The sequence below is a fragment of the Cervus elaphus genome, chromosome 18 (genome assembly GCF_910594005.1).
Source record: "Cervus elaphus chromosome 18, mCerEla1.1, whole genome shotgun sequence".
Lineage (NCBI taxonomy): Eukaryota > Metazoa > Chordata > Mammalia > Artiodactyla > Cervidae > Cervus > Cervus elaphus.
In genome coordinates, this window is record NC_057832.1 from 76,697,053 (window position 1) to 76,718,309 (window position 21,257).

Sequence of the window (21,257 nt, forward strand, 5' to 3'; positions counted from 1 at the left end):
TTGTTTCTAATTATTTAATGTCCTAAAGTTTCTGCCAACTTAGCTTTGATTTCTAGAAATGTATTAGAAAATTATGCTTCATCTAAAGTCATGTTTTTAATGGATGTAATAACAAAAAAAAATAAAATAAAATCCCTGTAACAAAAATAATTATTATAGGTAAGCATAAAGAAAATTGAGTAAATAGTTCATATGGAGTCAATGACTGCATTCTGATTACTTCAGAGTTCAAATGTTGAATCCATCAAAGTTAAGAATAAGGCAGTTATGCTCTTCAGTTTCATTCTTCTAGAAGACTGTCTTCTCATTAAATGTTGGTAAGGATGTGGTGGGGACCAGAGCTATCCTAAAGAAAGTGGAGGGCATACAGCCTAAAACATGCCCATGAAAACATTGCTTGCTTTACATGGCTAGTCCTGAAACTACTCCTTGGGAAGACTATGCAGCCTGCCCTCTCTCAGGATGTTTTGAATTCTAAAATACTGTTATTGTTCATACTAACCACATTGTGCTTAATTCATGTAGTATATAAGACGACCTCTAAAACCAATCTAGAGAGTGAACAGTTTAACTCTGCCAAGTCTCTAACTGGTAGAATTTCAGGGAGTGCACATCAGGATCATGCCTGAGAACAGGGTGAACTGGGGATGCTTCAATTTCACCAGTGACTTGGCATACTACATCTCAGGTTAAGCATAAGAGTAACTCTCTTCAAGGTCACTCAATTGGGCCTCTGAGGTAGAAATTAGAGATTTTGATGCCAAGAATTAAGGGGAGAATCAAAAGTTCTTGTCTTCTTATGTACCTGCACAGAGTTCATGATAACCTGAACGAACCACAGAGTAGTAAAACAGTTCACATGTTTTACATAGTAAAAAAGAATAAGCATTTTCTTAGCATGCTCCTAGTGACCATACTCTGGGGTCAAGCCTGATCAGTAGAAGGCCAGAGAGGGATTTGTGTCTATCTCTTCTCTGGCATGCTGCAGTCCATGGGTCGCAAAGAATCGGACATGACTGAGCAACTGAACTGAACTTCTTTGGAGATCCACCTGGAATATAATTCCAGCCTATGAATCAACACTGTCAGAGTAAGGCAGAATCCATAGTCCATGAGAGCTAGAAGGAATCAAAACAAGTATGTCCTTTTACTAAAAGTAGGCAAGGTAAAAGACTTGGTTTCAGAACCCAGGCAGGAGAAACTCAGTTACTAGATAGGATATAAGATCAGAGTGAGATTATCAGGACTGACCTTACAATCATAAGGTATCTGAGTGTTGATAGTCTGGATAAGGGAAACCAATTTCAGTTAAAAGGAGAAAAGAGGGCTTTTACCTGGGCAGAGAATTGGGTAGCCTCTGACAAGTCTGAAAAGGGATGGACAGTTCTCTTACCTTATTCCTAATTTGTAGAAACCTAAAGATATGCAGCATTTTATTAAGGACTCAAATCCAGTCTACATAAAATTGCTTATTTTTCTTATATTAAAATGATTGACTGGAGTAGCAAAATACCTCAGTGTATGTTGGTGTGTATGCAAATGAGATGGAAAGCAAAAAAGAATGAGTTTCGTTATCTTGTTAAATTCATAAATTATACTAGTATACTAGTGACTGTGACCTAAAAATTCAAAAGACAAGTTAGTGAGTCCTATCTATCAGAACCTATTGGTTCAGGTCAGGTTCTGTATCACACCTGTTTTAAAAAATTTATTTTATTTTATTTATTTGGCTGCACCTTGTGACTTGTGGGACCTTACTTAGTCCTTGACTGGTGTCCCATGTCAGTGGATCAAACTGATGTCCCAAGCAGTGGAACCACAGAGCCCTAACCACTAGGCTGCCAGGGAAGTCCCCACATCTTTTAAAGGTTCAGTTCAGTTCAGTTCAGTTGCTCAGTCGTGTCCGACTCTTTCCGACCCCATGAATCGCAGCACGCCAGGCCTCCCTGTTCATCACCAACTCCTGGAGTTTACCCAAACTCATGTCCATTGAGTTGGTGATGCCATCCAGCCATCTCATCCTCTGTCATCCCCTTCTCCTCCTGCCTTCAATCCCTCCCAGCATCAAGGTCTTTCCCAATGAGTCAACTCTTCGCATGAGGTGGCCAAAGTATTGGAGTTCCAGCTTCAGCATCAGTCCTTCCAGTGAAAACCCAGGACTGACCTGCTTTAGGATGGACTGGTTGGATCTCCTTGCAGTCCAAGGGGCTTTCAAGAGTCTTCTCCAACACCACAGTTCAAAAGCATTAATTCTTCTGCTCTCAGTTTTCTTCACAGTCCAACTCTCACATCCATACATGACCACTGGAAAAAACCATAGCCTTGACTAGACGGACCTTTGTTGGCAAAGTAATGTCTCTGCTTTTTAATATGCTATCTAGGTTGGTCATAACTTTCCTTCCAAGGAGCAAGCATCTTTTAATTTCATGGCTGCAATCACCATCTGCAGTGATTTTGGAGCCCCCCAAAATAAGGTCTGACACTGTTTCCACTGTTTCCTGACTTCATATTCTAGAATTCCCGTGAGAATATGATTTTTTTCCATGCTGCCTGCCTCACAATGATAAACTCATACCTATCAGTCCTAGAATATTCATGAAGACAAAAATTAAAAATTTATAAAGTAAAAAGCAAGTCTTCATTTCTAAAAACTTTGAAAAAGCTCTTACTATTTAAAAGACATAAAAGGTTTAAAAAGTTTAAAAAATGTTATTAGGCTGCAAAATAAATGCAAAATTCCAATTGCTGCTTTTATCTAATCCACTCTTATAAATACAAGTGTATGCTTGGTGGCTTTGCAATCTGTCCACCTCTATTTCCTGGGATTCCTTTTTCTGTGTATTTCTGGTTAGGATGCACCAGAAAAGAGATTCTTGTGTGAGACTTGCAGAAGGGAAGCAACACATATATTATTATGTGGCTCACAGACATTGTTGCTTATCTTCTGGCTCACTTCATTGCCTTGAGGCCATAGCCAGATCTGCAATTGCTCCACCTTCTGCTGGATCCTTCTGTCAGCTCTCTGCCTCAGAAGTCCAGTGTGTTTAACTCTGCAATGAAGGACCCCATCTTCTGCAGGGCGTAAGTACTACAAAGGTCAGAGGCAGCTAACTTGGGGGTTTAAGTTGTCCTCATAAACCATGCTTCTGCATTCCAGTTTGTTGTGACTTGCCTTCATGTTCCCTTCCTGACTCTGCCCTGTTGGACTTTAGGTTCAAGCTCCAGCATTAGATGCAAAAATAACAGCCTTACCAAGGCAGTTTAACCACCTTCCACAATTGTGTAGGGTCAAATCTCTGTAACAAATTGCTTTATATTATCTATCTATCCATCTATCCATCTATCTATCTCTATTTCCATTCTAGTGGTTTTGCTTCTCTGATTGAACCCTGGTAGAAACTGGGATAGTGACAGTATAAAATGAAAAGAGGTCTTTGGATTCACTAAGGCCACTGGCAGGAGGCAGGTTGAGAAAACTATTCAGATGAAGACTAGACTACCTTTTACGAAAAAAGAATGATTCAGAGGGCAGAACTGAGATCTGTGAAGAAGTTAATCCAGGTGGGAGTAGATTTTGTCCTAATGAAAGAACTTGTGACTTCAGAATTGCTATGCACCAGTAATCTCTGTATATTTCTTATCATTCCCACCCTCTTTGAACAGGTATGTCTATAGTGGTTATCCTACGCCTATCCCATTGTTGTATGTTATGTGGGGAGCAAATAACTTACCATTTTACTTGATAGGTCTTTAGATCAAGAAAACTGTGCTCAAGGAGCTTTATTTTAGAAGCATCATCCACACCTGAACTTGGTTTAGATGAGATTCTGGACTTTGAGCTGATGCAGTAATGGGAAGAGACTGCACAGGGCTTTGGGAAGGGGTGGGTGTATTTTACACTGGGACAGATGTGAATCATTGGGAACCAAAGGGCTGATTATGGTAGCCAGCTTCCAATGTGGCTTCAGTGATTCTTGGCTCCTGGTGTTCACAGCCTTTTCTTCCATACCAGGCGTGGTCTCTGTGATCAATAGGATGTGGCAGTAGTCAATTATGCCTCTTCTGATATTAATTTATAAACACATTGCAGATTCTGTCTTGGTTGTGCTACCCTTTGGATCACTTGCTCTGGGGGAAGCCACTCACCAGGTCAAGAAGACACTCAACCAGCCCTGTAAGGTCCATGTAGTGATGAACTGATGCCGTTTGTCAACATCAAAGAGGAATGAAGGGCTCCAACCAATAGTACTGTGGGTGAACCTTCTTCAAAGCTAATCTGGCTATTGACAAGTCTTTAAATGACTGCAACCAGCTTGACTGTCACTAGAGCCATCCAGCTTTACTGATCACGGATTCCTGACCATCAAAAACTGTGTGAGATACTAAATGTTTGTTTTAAGCTAAGTTTTGTTATGTAGCAACAGATAACTAACACAGTGCTGAGAGAGTCAATTCCTAGGTAGGTTGATAAAAAGTCCAGGGTTCTTGAGGAGGAGAAAGGGGTCCGGAGCCCCCAAGGAGGAGAAAGGGGTCCAGAGCCCCCAAGAAGGAGAAAGGGGTCTGTCCTGTTCTCAAGGAGAAAAGGACAAACATTCTTTTCTACATTGCTTTGTCTTAGTCAATATAACTTTGGAGAAGGAAATGGCAACTCACTCCAGTATTCTTGTCTAGAGAATCCTGTGGACAGAGGAGCCTGGTGGGCTGCAGTCCATTGGGTCGCACAGAGTCAGACACTACTGGGCAACTTCACTTTCACTTTTCACTTTCATGCATTGGAGAAGGAAATGGCAACCCACTCCAGTGTTCTTGCCTGGAGAATCCCAGGGACGCGGGAGCCTGGTGGGCTGCCGGCTGTGGGGTCGCACACAACTGAAGTGACTTAGCAGCAGCAACAGATATAACAATGTATCTTTCTCGAGAACATGTTTCTCCTTAACAAGAACCTTCTGACTAATCTTGTCATCTTAAAATGTATATTATGGGAGTGGGTCTGGTAAGATCTTTCTATTTTTCCTTCGAATCTTGTGAATTTAAGATGTATGTTGTGGGAGTGGTCCAGTGGATCAGACTCAGACCTCCCTCAGACTCAGGCCCCAATGCAGGGGGCCTGGGTTCGATCCCTAGTCAGGGAACAAGATCCCACATACCGCTACAACTAAGACCCAACACAGCCAAATAAATAAAGATTTAAAAATAAATAGATAAAATGTAAAGTATAATTTGATTTCCTTCCTATTTTTTGTTGTGGAAACATTTGGAGAAATAAGAATATATTTCTTCTAGCCTCTCTTTATTTTTCTTTGTGTCTTATAATCAATTCCAGTAACTTTAACAATAAACAGTAAAAATGATAGAGTATACAAAGCATTGCCCAAGTGAATCCATCACAAAGCTGTATCTGAGAATGGTTTCCTAAATAGGGAAAATGTGTTTTATATGAAGAGTCCATTTTCTGTTACTGCCTTTTTTATTTGGACTGCTAGATGCTATATATTTTAAGGCAGTCTTAATAGTTTCCCGTCTCTCACTAACAAGAATGACTTGTCATAATGAGTAGTGTAGACAGTGTCCATTTGATCCACTCCAGAAAGCTGTCTATTTGATACAAGAGTAAATCACCTCAATTCCTTTGTGCAATGAATAGAGTGTAAATAAATAAATGAGACCCAAGAATAAAAAAAAAAATCTGGTCAGTTCTTTCAGAAAGAAACAAAGGATAAGAACATTTGGAGGCCTGGTTTAATGAAAAAAAAAATGGGACAAGACAAAGACTTGTGTGTGATAGCTGTATAAGGAGGAAGAATCCTAATATATGTCAATAAAATTGCTTTTTCCTTCTTTAGGAAGATAATTTGGTAGTTTAAGAATAATAATTCTCAATTCTTTGAAGTTGGAGGACTTAGGTTGTAAAATGACTTTTTGTTCACTTTTACCTCCACCAAAAAGAATTCTGATTTTCAACAGTTTTTCTATAGTTCATCACAGTTCTGAATTGGAATTTCAGGTTCCGTTTTGGGGTGTCTTTTTGTTGTTTTGCATGTTATACTTCATTGCTAAAGTTTTTGGCTTGGTTTTTGTTTTGAGAGAACTCCAAAATGTTTTAATTTTTCCTTGTACAGTTAGTGTTTGATAGCTCAGTTGGTAAAGAATCCACCTGCAATGCAGGAGACCCCAGTTCGATTCCTGGGTTGGGAAGATCCCCTGGAGAAAGGAAAGGCTACCCACTCCAGTATTCCGGCCTAGACTATATGGGGTTGCAAAGAGTCGGACAGGACTGAGCAACTTTGTCACTTTTCACAGTTACTGTTTGGTGTATTTCTATAGAATTATACACAAATGACTTGTATTTGACTACTTAAATTTTTATTACTGTGTGAGATTTATTTGGTGTGAAATATTAATAGGGCCATTACTCTGTGTCAGGTTGTGGGTTCCAGGTGGGGATGAAAGGTAAGTTATGACAAATTTTGTATCCTATAGGAGCTCAAAGGCAGTAAAGTGATTCTCAAAATCTCAGGGTGTCTAGCAGCAGAATCACCAATGGGGCTTGTTTAAAATGCAATCAGTCAAGTTCCATCCTAAACAGAATTAGAATTTCTGGGAGTGGGACTTCAGAGACTGTATTGTAATAGGTTCTGTCTGTGATTCTAACGCAAACTAAAGTTTAAGGACCATTGATCTAGTGAAGGTTGGACGGTAGAGGAATAAACAATTTATATTGCGAATGGAGCCACAATAAAATTTTCCGTTTCCTGTCTGAAGAAAAAAAATATATTCTTCTACACACACACACACTATAAAGGCACCAGAACGTGTCTTCTTGCGTACCACACACACACACACACACACACACACACAAACAATATAAAGGCACCAGAACGTGTGTCTTGCGTTTTAGAGAAAATCTGTAAAAAGATTTAGAGCTAGGAGACACTCAGTAAGTATCTGATGATTAAACGATCAGGTTGCAGTGAACAAATTTTATAATTCCGTTTTAATGGAATTATAGCAATTTTCTCTTTGATGCTTATAGGTGGACAGTGCTATCTATTTCTGCTTGTAACTAGAACTCTCTTCGCTTCCTAGTAGGGGAGATCGGTCGCCCTCCAAACCCGAATTACGTAGAAGAGTAGTGTAAGAGCCAATCGGAGCGCTCTCTGGAGCAGCTCCGGACTGGCCTCTCAGGGAGGACTGGCGGAAGATGAGACTTTGATGCCATCATGCAATCGGACAAAGGCCTCAGTAGTTTAGGGCGGTCGAAAATTTCATCTGGGGTAATGCACAAAGTGTTAAACCTTGGTGGGACTGATTAAGACCAGAAAGTCTCTCAATCGGAAAACCTGGACTCACCAAAGAGTCCTTATTTTCCGGGACCGTGCAGAAATGGTCAGCACTTGCGCCGCTACCAGTGACCAAAATGGCCGCAAAGCGCTTCAGGCGCTGGATCAGGTGATGCAGCCCCAGTCCGCTCTTTCCCACCAGCCGCTCCTCCTCCCGCTCCACGTAGCGGTGGGTGTGGCCTGCCCCGAGGCTCTTTTCCGAGGCCAGGAAAACCTAGGGATTACACATGCGCAGTTAAGGCCCCTCCGGCCCTTCGGGCCTCCTCCCCGCCCCCCGCCCCCCGCCCCTCCCACCTCCCCGCCCCGAATTGCCGGGCGGGGCTGGGCCGAGAGTCCAGCAGCTGTGGCTGGGGCTTCAGTGACTTCCTTGTTATGAGCCTCGGCTTGGCAGTGTCCGGACTCTTGGCCCCGCTGTCCTTACCGGGATAGTCCGAGTCTAGATCGCAGCCGCAACCCTAGCGGGTCGGTTCCCCTTTCAGCACAGATCCTTCCCCCTCACGCCCCGAGCTCCCTAACATGCCCAACCCCAGCAGCACGTCCTCTCCCTACCCCCTCCCCGAGGAAATTAGGAACCTGTTGGCAGGTAAAAAGCGGGAAGGGGGCGGGTAACGTGGCGGGGGCGGGGGCGCGGGCGCGGGGACGGCGAGCCGGTGGGGACAGAAGCATTCGGAGTCTCTACCCTCCCGCCTGGCTCTCCCCACGCCTCCTGCCCCGTGGGAGCGGGACTGGGAGTGGGGAAGTGGGATGTGAGAATGGGAGTGGGCGTGTGTGTTGAAATTTGGTGCGAGGATGGGGGAAGCCCTTCTTGGTGGGCTTTACTAACGCGATCAGGGTATCGTGAAGATTGTGTGTGTGTGCGCGCGCGCGATCAGGGTATCGTGAGGACTGCGTGTGTGTGTGTGTGTGTCACAGAAAGAGATGGGGAAGGAAAGAGAAGTCAAAGAACTAGTTCTTTGGTCCCCTGGCCGATGGAAGAGAAAGAGATTTCTGAGCTACAGGGGTTAGGAGTTAGGCGTTATGGGACCATAGGGTTTGTCATTTCTAAAACTCCCATTTTTCTTGAACATTCAGCCCACCCATATTTGAGACTTTCAAAGGGGGCCTGACTCTCAAATGACCACTTGTCTTCAGCCTGAGGAACATGTTACAGCAAAAAAGGAAGGATGTGTTAAAGTCCAGCTTCCTGTGACGATGAATGTACAGTATTTCGTATTTGCACCCCCATCTTCCCCTTTTCAGTCTTAAGTCACCGTTTGTAGGAACTTAGGAATTAAAGATGCATTCTTTAAGGCTGTTACAAATCCACTGCTAGTTCGTTATCTAGGATGGGAGATGTGTGTTTTCGCTGGGGGCCAATAAAAACTTATATTTCTGCACAACGTAGAAAATACATCCTTTTCTGGGGTAGCAAAAATTTTACCTATCCTGATGCTCTGGAATTCTTCCCATTATTCACTTTGTCATGTGTCCATCAGAATTCTGAATATTGAATTTTGATCTAAAATTTTTACTTTAAGTATCTTTCAATATTGGTCATGAAATACTGGGTTAAAAGTTTCTCTTAGATGCCTGTGATAGAATTTGCTTATTTTAACTCTTAAAGCAATATTTAAAATGTGGCATTATATGTAGTTAGAGCACTGTGAGACTAAATCTCTTAATATGTTGTTAGAGAAAATAAAACGAATAGTGTATGAATGCAGACATGTTTTGTGAACGTGGTTGCAGTGCTATGAGTGCATTTGTGGTGGGGCAGTGTTTTACTCTAAGAGATGCCTCCTGTTAATGGGCACCATTATGGGATATACTGAAAGAACTGTAGGGGCTGAGTCAAGGCAGCTTTTATTCCATTCTATGAGAGTTTCAAGTGAGCGCTGACTTTGTTTGACTACAGTTACACGTGTGTTGTTACCATGCTGGGATTCCTTGCTTAGAATATTATTTTACCAGGTTAGAGAACTGTTGATCATAACTCTAAAAAGAGAAGTCACCATCTTCAGGATATTTTAGGTCTGAATTTTTGAATTTAAGAAGTAAAGCATAGGCCCCTGGATACATGCTTTTAAAGCTTGACAGCTCCACAGTAAACAGTTTGTAATCTGGATCCACAGGCATAATTTGCAGATAGTATGATATATAGGTTATGAGATTCTTTATTTTCTGATCCCCATGGGTTACAAGTATTTCGTGTAGCCCTTATTTGTGTAATTTAATTGAAAGCTCAGAATTAAATAATATTTAGGTTATCTGCCATTGCTAACTTCGTATATACTTTAGCCAATAATATCTGAAATTAGCATTTCAAAAATAATCTTCTTGACATTTTTAGTATTTGACATTATTGAAGTAAATCACATATTAAAACACATGAAATATTAAGAACAAATATTAAAACATTAAAGTTCCAGCAATTACAAATTTGGCTTATACTGTATTTTCAGAGGGTATTTTCAAGAGGTATGGCTATGAGGAAATATAAATGTCTATGATGAGATATACTTTAAAGAATTGAAACAAGTGAACCAGTGTTTTTCAGTTTTCTTTTTAAACTAGCCATTTGAAGAAAAATAGTTAATGTTTTATGGCTGACTTTAATTAAAATCTTTTTTTGTAGAGAAGTTTTAAAGAATAAGTGAGATCAGCAGTTTTGCTCACATTTTGTTTTATTCAAGTGTTGGACTAATAGGATATGGTTAGATTTAAAATTATTAAAACTATAGAAGAAGAGTTGGCATTGGTTTGAATTTTAAAGATATTGCTGGCTTACCTGGTTTGTTCTTTGAAACTAAGGACATGTTGGCAGTAGTGCTTGTAGTTAACAGTTGAGTGCTCTTAGAATGCAGGGCACTATGCTAGAATTCCAAGGCAGGAAAGATAAAGAACTAAACTTTTCAAGCATTTAAAATCCCTTCAGAAAGAAAGAATCAAAGTCAAAAGATATGCCTATCAAAAAAAAGTTTGGATAGCTCCCATTATGTTCTTTGTCCCGTTTATCCAAATTATTATGTCACTCAGATGTATTAAATGTTTGACATTTCAACTGCTTGATAGAGGTAGGTGCTCAAATGTATCCTTATCAATTTTTTATTATTTTCTTTCTCTTTTATTTTTCCTTTTGATTATAGTAATTTTAGTCTTTCTTTTCAATGTTTGTTCCCCCTCCTTCCTATTCCTTTGCTTAAAAACGTGCTGTAGAAATGTAAAAATCCATAGAGGTTGTCATTCTTAACTCACATTTGATGATGCGCTTTAGAAACTGGCTATATAGTTTGTAGTTATTTATATTTCCATGGAATCAGTATATTCAATGTTGAAAACCTATAGTTTTTATAAAAAGTATTGAATTATTTTCTTGTCCTATGAGTACAAAAAGATTTACAGATTTTTGTTAAAAGCACGTTGCAAACTGCCACATGCAATACAGGCAACCTTTAATTTTTTTTTTCACAGCAATGGAAGAACAAGTTTAGCTTGGATAAATAGAAACAAAGGATAATCCCAAATTTTGTCCCTATAATCTTCTCCCACGTCCAAATATTTTGACTAGGATGAACAGCAAGAATAATCTTGATTTATGTGAGTTTTTCCTCCAGGCAGGCAAGAAAGTGAGAGGAATTAACCGCCCCCCCCCCCCCAATCTCGTTTAATCTCCCTTTGAATACTGGTCTGTTCGAGGTTTGCAGTCTGATATTCTCATTCATTTGTATTAGGACAGCACATTTAAAAAAGAAAGCTGTAGGAAAATGCCAGTTTCTTTTTATTGAGATAGAAAATGAAACCAATGTTGAAGGAAGAAAATGGTGGTTGTCAGTATGTACTCTGAAAAAAATCAAACCCAAAACAAACAATAACGAGAGTGTGTCTGCAAAGTGATCCTGAGAGTTTGTTCACTTGGCAGTCTTGATTAGAAATATTGCATTTTCCTCTATTGGGAATTTCTAGGACATTTTTAAAAACCTTCACACATAATTGATAATCCCTTTAGGGACACTAGATAAGTAATGCAATTCAGCTGAGATAGAGGTAGACCCTTTTTTTTGAATGCTAAGAATAGTATGGTTTGATTTCTACCTTTCAAGTTCCATTTAAAATTTGGTCAACATTTTGGTTTTGTTTGTCTTCTGAGAATCATTGGTAGTGTATCTAGTGCCCCGTAACTTCCTTCTGGGGCATTGGGCAAGTACATAAAGGGAAGAGTGCCACCTACTGAGTCACCAATGGTCACCTACTTCCTTAGCACCTGGCTTTCCTACAGAGCAAGAACAAGCCTGCCCCATTTTGACAGTAATAACTAATGAGTTTAAAGTTGATAGGAGAACATTAGATCTTACAGTGAAATCAGTCCATGACACTTCTAAGATTTTCTCTTCTAGAAGTAGGAATATATGTTTGTAAATCAAGGGACGAGAAACTGGTAGTTTCTTATATGGGTCAAATAACATAGATGACTTAAGATGTGATATTAGGAAAATTATTTGCCCAGCATACAATATCCTACTTTTTCTTGGCAGGAATTTCTGATTGGCTTTTTTTTTTCATGACTTTCCTTTTAAAGTATTTTCATCTCAGATTACTAAACAAAGCTCTTGATAGTATGCTTGTATGCATAATTTTATAGCTACTCAATCCAAATTATCACTGGTTTTCTTTTAAAAAAGAAATTTAAATATACTAAAAAGGAGAAGTATAAAAATTTAAAAATTTCTAAATGAGTTTAGCTCTACTTTATCCAGCATTACTGGAAAGAAGGTAGAAACAACAGAGTGGGAAAAGCCTCTGGTGATTTGAAACACAGTTCAGTTGTCTCTCATAAATTTAAGATTAAGTGTCATATATGGGTGATAAAAGTGGCATAGGCTAGTTTTTATATACTCATTATTCACTTAGTTTGTCTTTTTCAATTAAAGCCAAGTCTATCTTTTTCATTCCACTGAGTTTACATTTCTTTTTCAATCACATGGTGAATACATTGCAATAGATGCTACCTAACAATGAATATAGTGTAAATCTCAGATTAATGTTTTATTCACTGTGGCTTCTTTGAAAATAAGATTTTGGTCATTTTAAAGTGCTATTTATCAAGAGTCATCTTTTAGAGGTGAAAAATGTTCATCTCTATTCTTCAACAGTCCAGTTTCCTATCAAAATAAATCATTTAGCCTCCAAAGCCCATTTTGAAAATTTTGTCAGATGAATGGATGGTAAGACCCAGGTATGTTTTACTTATCATACTGTGAGAACTTCTTGTGCTTGCTCATGTCCCTTTTTCCATGTTTGAAAAGTCCACATTCAACCATGACCTATAAAAGTGCTTGAGTAATCAAGAGAAAGACATTTATTAGACAAATCAGTAACTTTTCAATTAGCCGTTTCCCAACTTTGGGCATTGAGCTTAACTGGTCTACATGTACCCAGTGTACATGTAGATTTTATGTTTTCATAAACATAACAGATTTTATGTTTTCACCAGTGCATGTTTGGTGAGACCATACCCTCCTTTACCAGAGATGAAAAGCTTCTCTTTTTGTTTTGGTGCCAACTTCAATTATAGGCTGGAATTCTTACCACCTTAAGTTTAGTGATAGCACCTCAATGAATACAAAGTGAAATTTGGCCCAATTCATAAAGTAGAGAAAGTTGTGGAATTAAGTAGTAAAGCTATTTGGGGTATGGGAGTATGGTTTGATTGGTTTTACACTCATTTTGTTGATATGGGGCTGAGTACATGGTAGTGGATTCACTTTAATTCTTGCCTCTCTCTTCTATACAATTCAGGCCATAACAGAGGTTTTGTGTGTGTGTCTGCACACTTGCATGCCTGCCCAGGGAGGTGAAGTATTGGCTGATTGGGGGACTAGGCAGAAGACACACCAGGTGTTATCTTTGTGACTTGTTTACACTCACCAGTCTGGAAGTCATATTCCAGGCTGTTTGCTGGTGGAGGATATGAAGGCAAGTGGTCAAAGCCTGTCTTTGTTTAAAAGTAGGAACCTGTGCTATGTACTCAGCTTGGAGAAGCTGACAGTTTATAGTCTGCAAGAATTTAAAAACGGTTATAACCTCGTGTGGTTTCACTTTTTCACTCTGTAATCAGTATGGAAATTGGTAGTAAACTGTTAGCGCGTGCGCCTGTGTGTGTGTGTATGTGTTAGATACCTGTCCTAGCCTTTGGGGCTCTAGGGGGGAGATGAGTGGCAGTTTTTCTAGGGGGTCGTATGTACAAGAAAAGAAAGAAGAAAAAAAAAGGAAAATTGGAGTACCACGCGGTGTTGTGGTGTGTGTTAAGTATTTGCCTGTTAGGGATTGAGATGATTATTGAGAGTTTTCTTACTTAAACTGTTTGAGATTGCTGAGCCAAGACATGATATCATCTTTTAATTCTGTTTTCAAACCTTAACATTTATCTACAGAGCAGTCGCAAATCAGATTATTTTCAGTGGCCCTCTCCCCCGTATCTTTACAGTTAAACTAGATCAGGTTTACTCTTGACAGTGTTAAGGTGTAACAGGAGCAAAAATCACCACCACATTGGTATTCGCTGAGTAACTTTTTCCTTGATGATGACTTGGGGACAGAAGCGGATGGAGATGGGGTTAAATGCTGGTGGCTCTGACCTGCGGTCTAGGTGAGCGGCGGTGTTTAGGGGTTGACCCGCTGTTTGGGGGCGCCGGAACTAAGCTTTCTCCACGTGGCCGGGTGGGTCCCTAAGCTTCTCCTCTCCCGCGGAGTACGCGAGTGAGCCGAGATTTCCTCCTCCGAGAACGAGGAATTCTATCGAACTCACCAGGCCAAGAGGCCAACGAAGACGCAGGCTGACCTTTTCTTGTAATCTAATTACGGCTGTTCCCCGAATTACAGGCAGTCTGGAGTCAGTGAAATCTACATATTAACAGAGGGACACGACCCCTAAAGGAAGGCAGGAGAGGGCTTGCTAGTTTACCGTTTGCAAGGCTATTCAGAGCACAATAAAAAGCTTCAGATCTCTTTTCCAACCTGCCAGGGAAGTGCTTGATTCGCCTAGGACTTTTATTGCTTGCTTTTGAAATATAACCCTGGCTCTGAGCTACAAAGTCACAGATCCATCCCATTTGTCTAGCTAGGGCGCTGCCCCAAACCAGTGCTCTCTGCTCCCAGCTCTGATGGCGGGAACCCTGGGGCTTAACATTCCAAGTGTCTCGGACTGCGGAGCTCAAGCATCTTACGGTGAAGCTGGAGTAACTTCTCAGCACCCACTCTATCTTTGCGCCGTGGGAGCCGGTCGGTGTTCGGCGAAAGCCGCGGGCACGTCCACGGGGTCTCCTGTGTCTGCGAGAGGCTGGTTTAGTTCGATTTCAAAATAAATGGGCACTGTATGGATTTTCAGAAAGAAAGACAAAAAAAAAATTTTTTTTTTTTTCCCAAAAACTCGAAGACCAGTTGAGTCTGTGGGCACCAACAAACTAAGAATATTTCAAGAATCACTTCCACTTTGAAGTTCTTGTTTTAAAAAAAAAAATAGAAAAAAAAGGGGGGGTGGGGAACCCAAAGCAGGTTCTATGCTTTTCATATCTCCTTTGTGAAGTAATCTTAAAAAATAATCAATGTTTATTAATCTTTTTTGTTGCCTTAAACCGCTTTTCTGGGATAAGTTTAGGAATAAATACACTGACTACTCTAAAAATACAGAATTTTCCTCTTGAGCAATCTCTGAAGCGCCTCCCCCTAAGAAAACAAACTGCAGATTATTCCTGAAGTCTCACACTCTTTCAACAAGTATTTCCTCATAAAATAGCATAGCCTCAATAATTTAAAAATGTTTTTTGGCACTGTTAGGGAACACTATATAGAACGTTAAGCTTTTTGTTTTCTGAGTTTTTATAGAACTGAAAAGACCTTGTAAAGGAATAACTCTTGGGCTGCAATTCGTTCTGTTATTGCTTCCGGAGATAGAAAATAGATCCCGTTTGTTTAAACTTGGATTGTATAATGAAAATGTAAAATAGGCAATTAAATGCTCGTGTGGATGAGGGAATTAAAGACAAATACGGAGTGAGAGTTACATTAAGCACACTATTTACCAGTCATTATGCCAGTGATTCTCCCAAGTACTGAGTGTACTTGGAGTAAGAGGTGCTACTCCTCTTACTTCACTTTCTTAGTAGATTTATTGGAGTCATCTCAAGAAGCCAATGATTTTTTCCATTTCAGCTAATAATCTGAATGTCCAGAGGTTGCTTACTCCTCTAGGTACAAAATTTAGAGTTGGGAAGAGAGTGCTTTTTAAAAAATAAGTCTGGATGTTTTGAACTCATTTAGAGGTGTGGGTCTAATTTGCAGTGGTACTGGATTATGTCTCTGTGTCCCCCTCTTCAAAACATGGACAGCTCAAGGAAAGAGAAGCTGTGACATTTTGCTTTTGTTTTTTTAGATACTTTTAACATGTCAGTAATGGACTTCAAACCAGAGAGCTATTTAAAAAAATTATTCCAAGACTAAATTTTAATTATTTCACTTGTCATATTGATTTATTGAAAACTCACCTTTACATAATTTATTTATAAAGAGTGTGTAGAATAACAGTTTAATCAGCTTTGCTCATTGGATCAAGGTAGTTTTGTAATCAAGAATTTAAAATCAATTATAACATCTGCTTCAAATACTAGGTTTTAACTTGGTAATTATAAGTACAGTTGAAAGACTATTTGTTATAATGCTTTGAATTAATTAAATATAATATTATTGTATATTTTGATACCATCCTTTTATCAGTGTGAGTTAGGAGACAAATTAGTTAAATAAAAAGAAAATAGAACATATACACATCTCTTCAATATGAAATATGGGTGGTTTATAGGCATATCTACTGAAAAAATTTTAATGGTATCCTCTATATTAAATATCTCATTGAGATTTTAAATTCTGATTATAAAATTAAAATTGTACAGTGTTTCATGAACAATAAGAGTGGGGCTATTATAAAATCAAACCAGTAAGAATTTGATGGCATTGCACATTAGAATTAAAAAGCAGCATAAAAGTTTATTAAATTAAAAAAGAAGGCTATGTGAAATTGTGCATGAGGCCATAGAAATATGTTTTCTGTTGGTTACTATATTTTAAAATAGTGGATAAATCTATTTTTGCCACTTTTTCCTTTATTTTAATAAGTATTTCCAGGTAGTAATGCCAAGACAGGATACAGGAGCACACAAAACCACACAACTGATTATCTTTTTTATTTGAGAATAGCTGGCCAGAGTGGATGGGGCAGGTAGGAAAGAAGAGGGTTTAATTTGGAAATCTTGGCTAGAATAAGGGATTTTTTTTTTTTCCTTTAAAGCAGTTAAGCATGACATATGACTGAAAGTTGATTGCACTGGGAAAAGCAGCCTTTGCCAGAGACATTAGCTTTTATTGATATAATATTGTGAATGACCTGTTCGTATAGGAACTTACAAAGTACTATAAAATAATAGTAACATATGCATGTAAACTCTGTGCTTGCTTTTATACAAGAGAATTTGTTTATGGGGCACCATAGTTGATTAAAACTTGCATATTTCTTCCTGGTTTAATGATGCCAAACATTCAAATAGCATTCGCTGTGCTAAGCATAAGTAGAACATACACATTTTATTAGCTAAGTGGTGAACAGATTTATCCAATTTAGTGTTTGAAACATACTTCAACTGTTATGCTTTGGATTGATAAATAACTGTAACAAATTGTACAGATATTAGTACTTATGGGTAGAAACAATCATTATCCTATTTGTCTTCACAAAAAAATGATTCTTTCCTATAATTTGTGTCCTTTTTCTTATATTTCATGGTTTAGATGTTGAAACATTTGTAGCAGACATACTGAGAGGGGAAAATTTATCCAAGAAAGCAAAGGAAAAGAGAGACTCCCTTGTTAAGAAGATAAAAGATGTAAAGTCTATGTAAGTCACTTACTTGCCTTTTATTACTTATTTCTTACTTAGAAGAGGTGTAATTAACATTTTAATGAAGGACTGATAATTGTGGAATTAAATTTTTTAGATTCTAATCTAATTGAAGTATTTTAAAGGACAAACTATTTCTACTATAATAATTTTTAAAAACAGACATCCTTATCATAAAACCCTTTTTTGTGAAGGCTCTTGATTATCTATTTTTCTAAGTATTTCTGCAAAATCCAACTGTTTATTTTGGTTACTTGTGAAAATATTTGGTTTCACTAATAAGGCTTAGGTAGGTTGAGAATTTTAACATGAATATGGAAAATACCTCCAGATACTCAAATGAATAAATGTAATTTAAGTTGTACATTAGCAATATATTCTAATTTTACTACCGTAACTTGAGTCTTTAAAAATACCTTTAGTATAAATTCGTTAGCCTTTTGGAATTACCATTTCAGGGTAGGAAGTAGTTTTTTTCTCTATATATTCATAGTATAAATTTTTAAATAGATTTGAATCATTGCCACTGATTAAATCTTGTTTTGATTTGTTAACCTTTATTTTAAAATATAATGTTCTTGCTTTCTTTTACAGTTATCTTCAGGAATCTCAAGACAAAGGTAAATTTTCAAGTTTTGGTAAACCTGTCATTTTTTTTTCCCTTGCAGAGATATTCAATAGGAAAATCTGACACATGCTGAAATTTGATAGTTGGAATCAAAATTTAAATTTCAGTGTTGTATACCTAGACTTTCAAGATGAGAGTGCTAGCTCCCCCTGCTGAGAATAAAATTAAAAAGCTTATCTAGCTTTTTGATAGCATCTTTTTATCAGTGTGAGTTAGGAGACAAATTAGTTAAAAACCCTGCACCGTCTTTTGATACAGAAATCTGTGTTTAACATTCTTAGGTTTTGTGGTTCTTAGAGTTCACGGTGGCAGAAAATTGTTAAGAAAGGTATATACCTGCAGTTATACATGGAAGCCTTTGGTGAGCCAGAGGGAAGATACCAACGCAACACCATTTAATCCTGTAGAGATTACTTTATAGTGGTGATGGGAGCAGGAGGGCCTGTGACTGAGTGCTCATAGATGACATTTCTAAAGGATAATTGTTTTGAAAACTATGAATTTTTGTTTGCGAATGTGAGTAAAATCTGTTTCACATGCTAGTTTTTATTATTCTTGTGTTTCTTTTGAGATGAATAAATGTATGCAGTAGACATTTTCAGAGAAGGTAATTCAGTTTCCTTTTTTGGAGATATGTGAGAGTGCTGGTAAGCTGATTGTCTTCCTTTAGATTTGAGAGACAGCTGCTGAGTGTACTGAAAACCAAGTTTAGAAAGGCGTAGGAAGTCTCCACCTTGGACGTCTTCAGTTTTGTAAGAGAAACTTGGGATGGCCCTTACTCCCATGATGCTAATTCATGGGTCATGACCTGAAGCCTGTGGATGCTGGTATGAGGGTCAAAACATGAGGTCAGTTAACTATGTGGAGCTAGGCTCTGGGTTTGGGAGGAGTCGTGTAGCATCTTCTAACTGGGGTTAGTTAGCAGATACCACAGAGTAACTCATATCTCTGCTAACTGATAAGTGAGAGAGTAATGACAGTTTCAATAAACCAAGTACTTAAGCAGACAAACCTAAAATCAAACAGTTAAAAGGAAGCCACAGTTTCTTTTCACATTGTCATCAAGATTGTTGTGATTGGAGGAAATAAGAGTTTTTTTTTTCCATGTTAAATTTTTAGACACTATTAAATAAAGGGAAGAGCAGGAAACTTCTCCTCTCCACAAATGCCTACTTATTTGTACTCTACAATGAATCCTGAACTGTGGGTTTAATCATGTTGCATTTTGCTTAGTTGAGTATAGAAATAATGCATTTATGCATTTTAATTATGATAACTTTTATACAAAGCACTGTTTATAGGGGAATATTACATGTCAGATTCTGCCTTTTTTCTTAAAACACACATTTTGTTCTAGTGACTGTTGGACTCTCATTGTGATTTCATTATTTGTACATTAAACATTTTTAAGATAAGAAAATGTGAGAGTATAAAGTCATTGCAGAATTGCATATGATTTAATAATGGGATAGGAATTTTCCCTTTGGTATTCTAATTTAGGACTTGTTCAGGTGTGTGGATATTAAAATTACATTACTGAGATACATTCTTTGTCTCTAAAGAGAATGGAGGTTTATATAGTATTTGATAAAAATTGAAAAATGAGCCTAGAATACAAGTTCAAATAACACAGAATTCAGAGATTCCCCATAATCGTTTTCCTCTGAATAAGTCATTTGTAGTTCAGTACTGCTGTATTGACTTAACTAATCACCAAGAGTGCCTGTTCAAAAGTAAGCCTGTGGATAAATTAGCTCTATACCTTGGAGAAATATGAGAAGCCAAGTAATTTTATGCCATTCTACCCTTAAAGTATAATTCAGCTGTTCTAAAAAGACTACTCATGTCGTTTGTTAGAAATATTATAGGGATGTTAGTACAGGCTTAGTTGTTGAATAAGCAGTTGTTCAAAATACATCTTTTTTTTAAAAAATAAGAATTTATTAATAGATCCTATATTGAATAAATTTAGTTCATCTAAATATATTTTGATAATGCTGCTTTTCTTCTTTTTCCTTACATTTTCTTCTTGGAGTTTTTGGAATGTCTTTATCCAAGGAGACCTGGGCAGAATTCCTTTCGGCTGTTTCCTCTCTCTCAGGTCAATATGGGGTCACAGTGAAGTGACCAGAGGCTGTTTTCCTCCTTTTTACCTTTATATTCCTATTTGTTTCAAGTACTGTTTTTTACATGATGGTTAAGTACCATTTTAATAATACTGGGAGAAAAAAGGACCTGGAAGAGCATTCTTAAATAAAGTGAATTAATTCACATTTATTCATCTTGAATAAATGACTTGTTACTTTCTCTAATGTACACAGATGTCTGTCATCCTTCCTTGCTTTCCTCTCACATCTCTTCTTATAACCTTTAGATATTGTACGTGACATAACTATCTAACCATAGTTTTTTATTGTTAGTTGCAATATAGCCTCATAATATAAAGTGTACTCCTAAATATAGGCTTCATGCCCTAGAATTATGTTAATTTTAGGATTGTGATTGTTTTAGAATTTGTTCTCTGTCACATGATAAGGTCATAGCACTCGTAAATGTGACTTGAAATACATTACTACTTGAGTAAACAGTGTTGTTGACTGAGTATGAAATATAATTTTCTAATACATATTAGGTATATAATAAAAAAATTTACTTGTAGTTGTATCTTGTCCTTATATCAGGCTTGTTTTACTCCAGTGATGACTTTGGTATTATTATTTTCTTTACAGAATGATTAAGATAATGTGAAGATAGCTATGCATGGCACATAGTGTTCAGTATTATATTAATGTGTATTCTCAGATTCAACTTCATTATCAAGAAGATTTAGTAAATCTTGATTTATAATTCAATCTTCAAATAAACTTCAAGGAAACCATAAATTACTAAAAGAAGGGCATGCATTATTAGCATGAGACAAATATTTTCAAGAGAATATTTTTCAAATATTGATGTCTACAGCTTTAAAAAATGTGAACATATTACAGTTCCCTTTAGATGTCATAACTAAAAACACTCATTTTCTCCTTTAAAATATTTTTCCTTAAAACTATTTAGTGGATTTTGTCCTAAAACTCCATCGATGTTGAATATGAATAGATTTACTGAGAAAGCAACTTCCTTTGACCTCATTGGTATTATTAAGTTTATTAATAAACTGCTTTTTTGAGTAACAAGGTGGTTAGGTAAGAAGGGACCCATTTTAGTTGGTTCTGATGGAATCCTTGAGAGCAGCAGAAAAGTCATTTTGGATCATGTTAAATTTCCTTTCTTTTACCCTTCCTAACATAGTATATGTTCTGTTGAAAGTTAGCTCCCCAGTGAAATCTGCACAAATAACTTGCAGCTCCTCCACCCCATCTCT

The 21,257-nt window shown here is 37.7% G+C and overlaps 1 protein-coding gene across 1 annotated transcript in view; it reads left to right on the forward strand.

Moving 5' to 3' along the window:
- Positions 1 to 7,694: 7,694 nt before the first annotated feature.
- SKAP2 (src kinase associated phosphoprotein 2) overlaps positions 7,695 to 21,257 on the forward strand; it is a 163,458-nt gene continuing 149,895 nt past the window's right edge. The window contains exons 1-3 of the mRNA XM_043871888.1: positions 7,695 to 7,923; positions 17,157 to 17,262; positions 17,860 to 17,885. Of these exons, the coding sequence (XP_043727823.1) occupies positions 7,857 to 7,923; positions 17,157 to 17,262; positions 17,860 to 17,885 (199 nt within the window). The 5' untranslated portion in view covers positions 7,695 to 7,856. The remainder of the gene's footprint in view (positions 7,924 to 17,156; positions 17,263 to 17,859; positions 17,886 to 21,257) is intronic.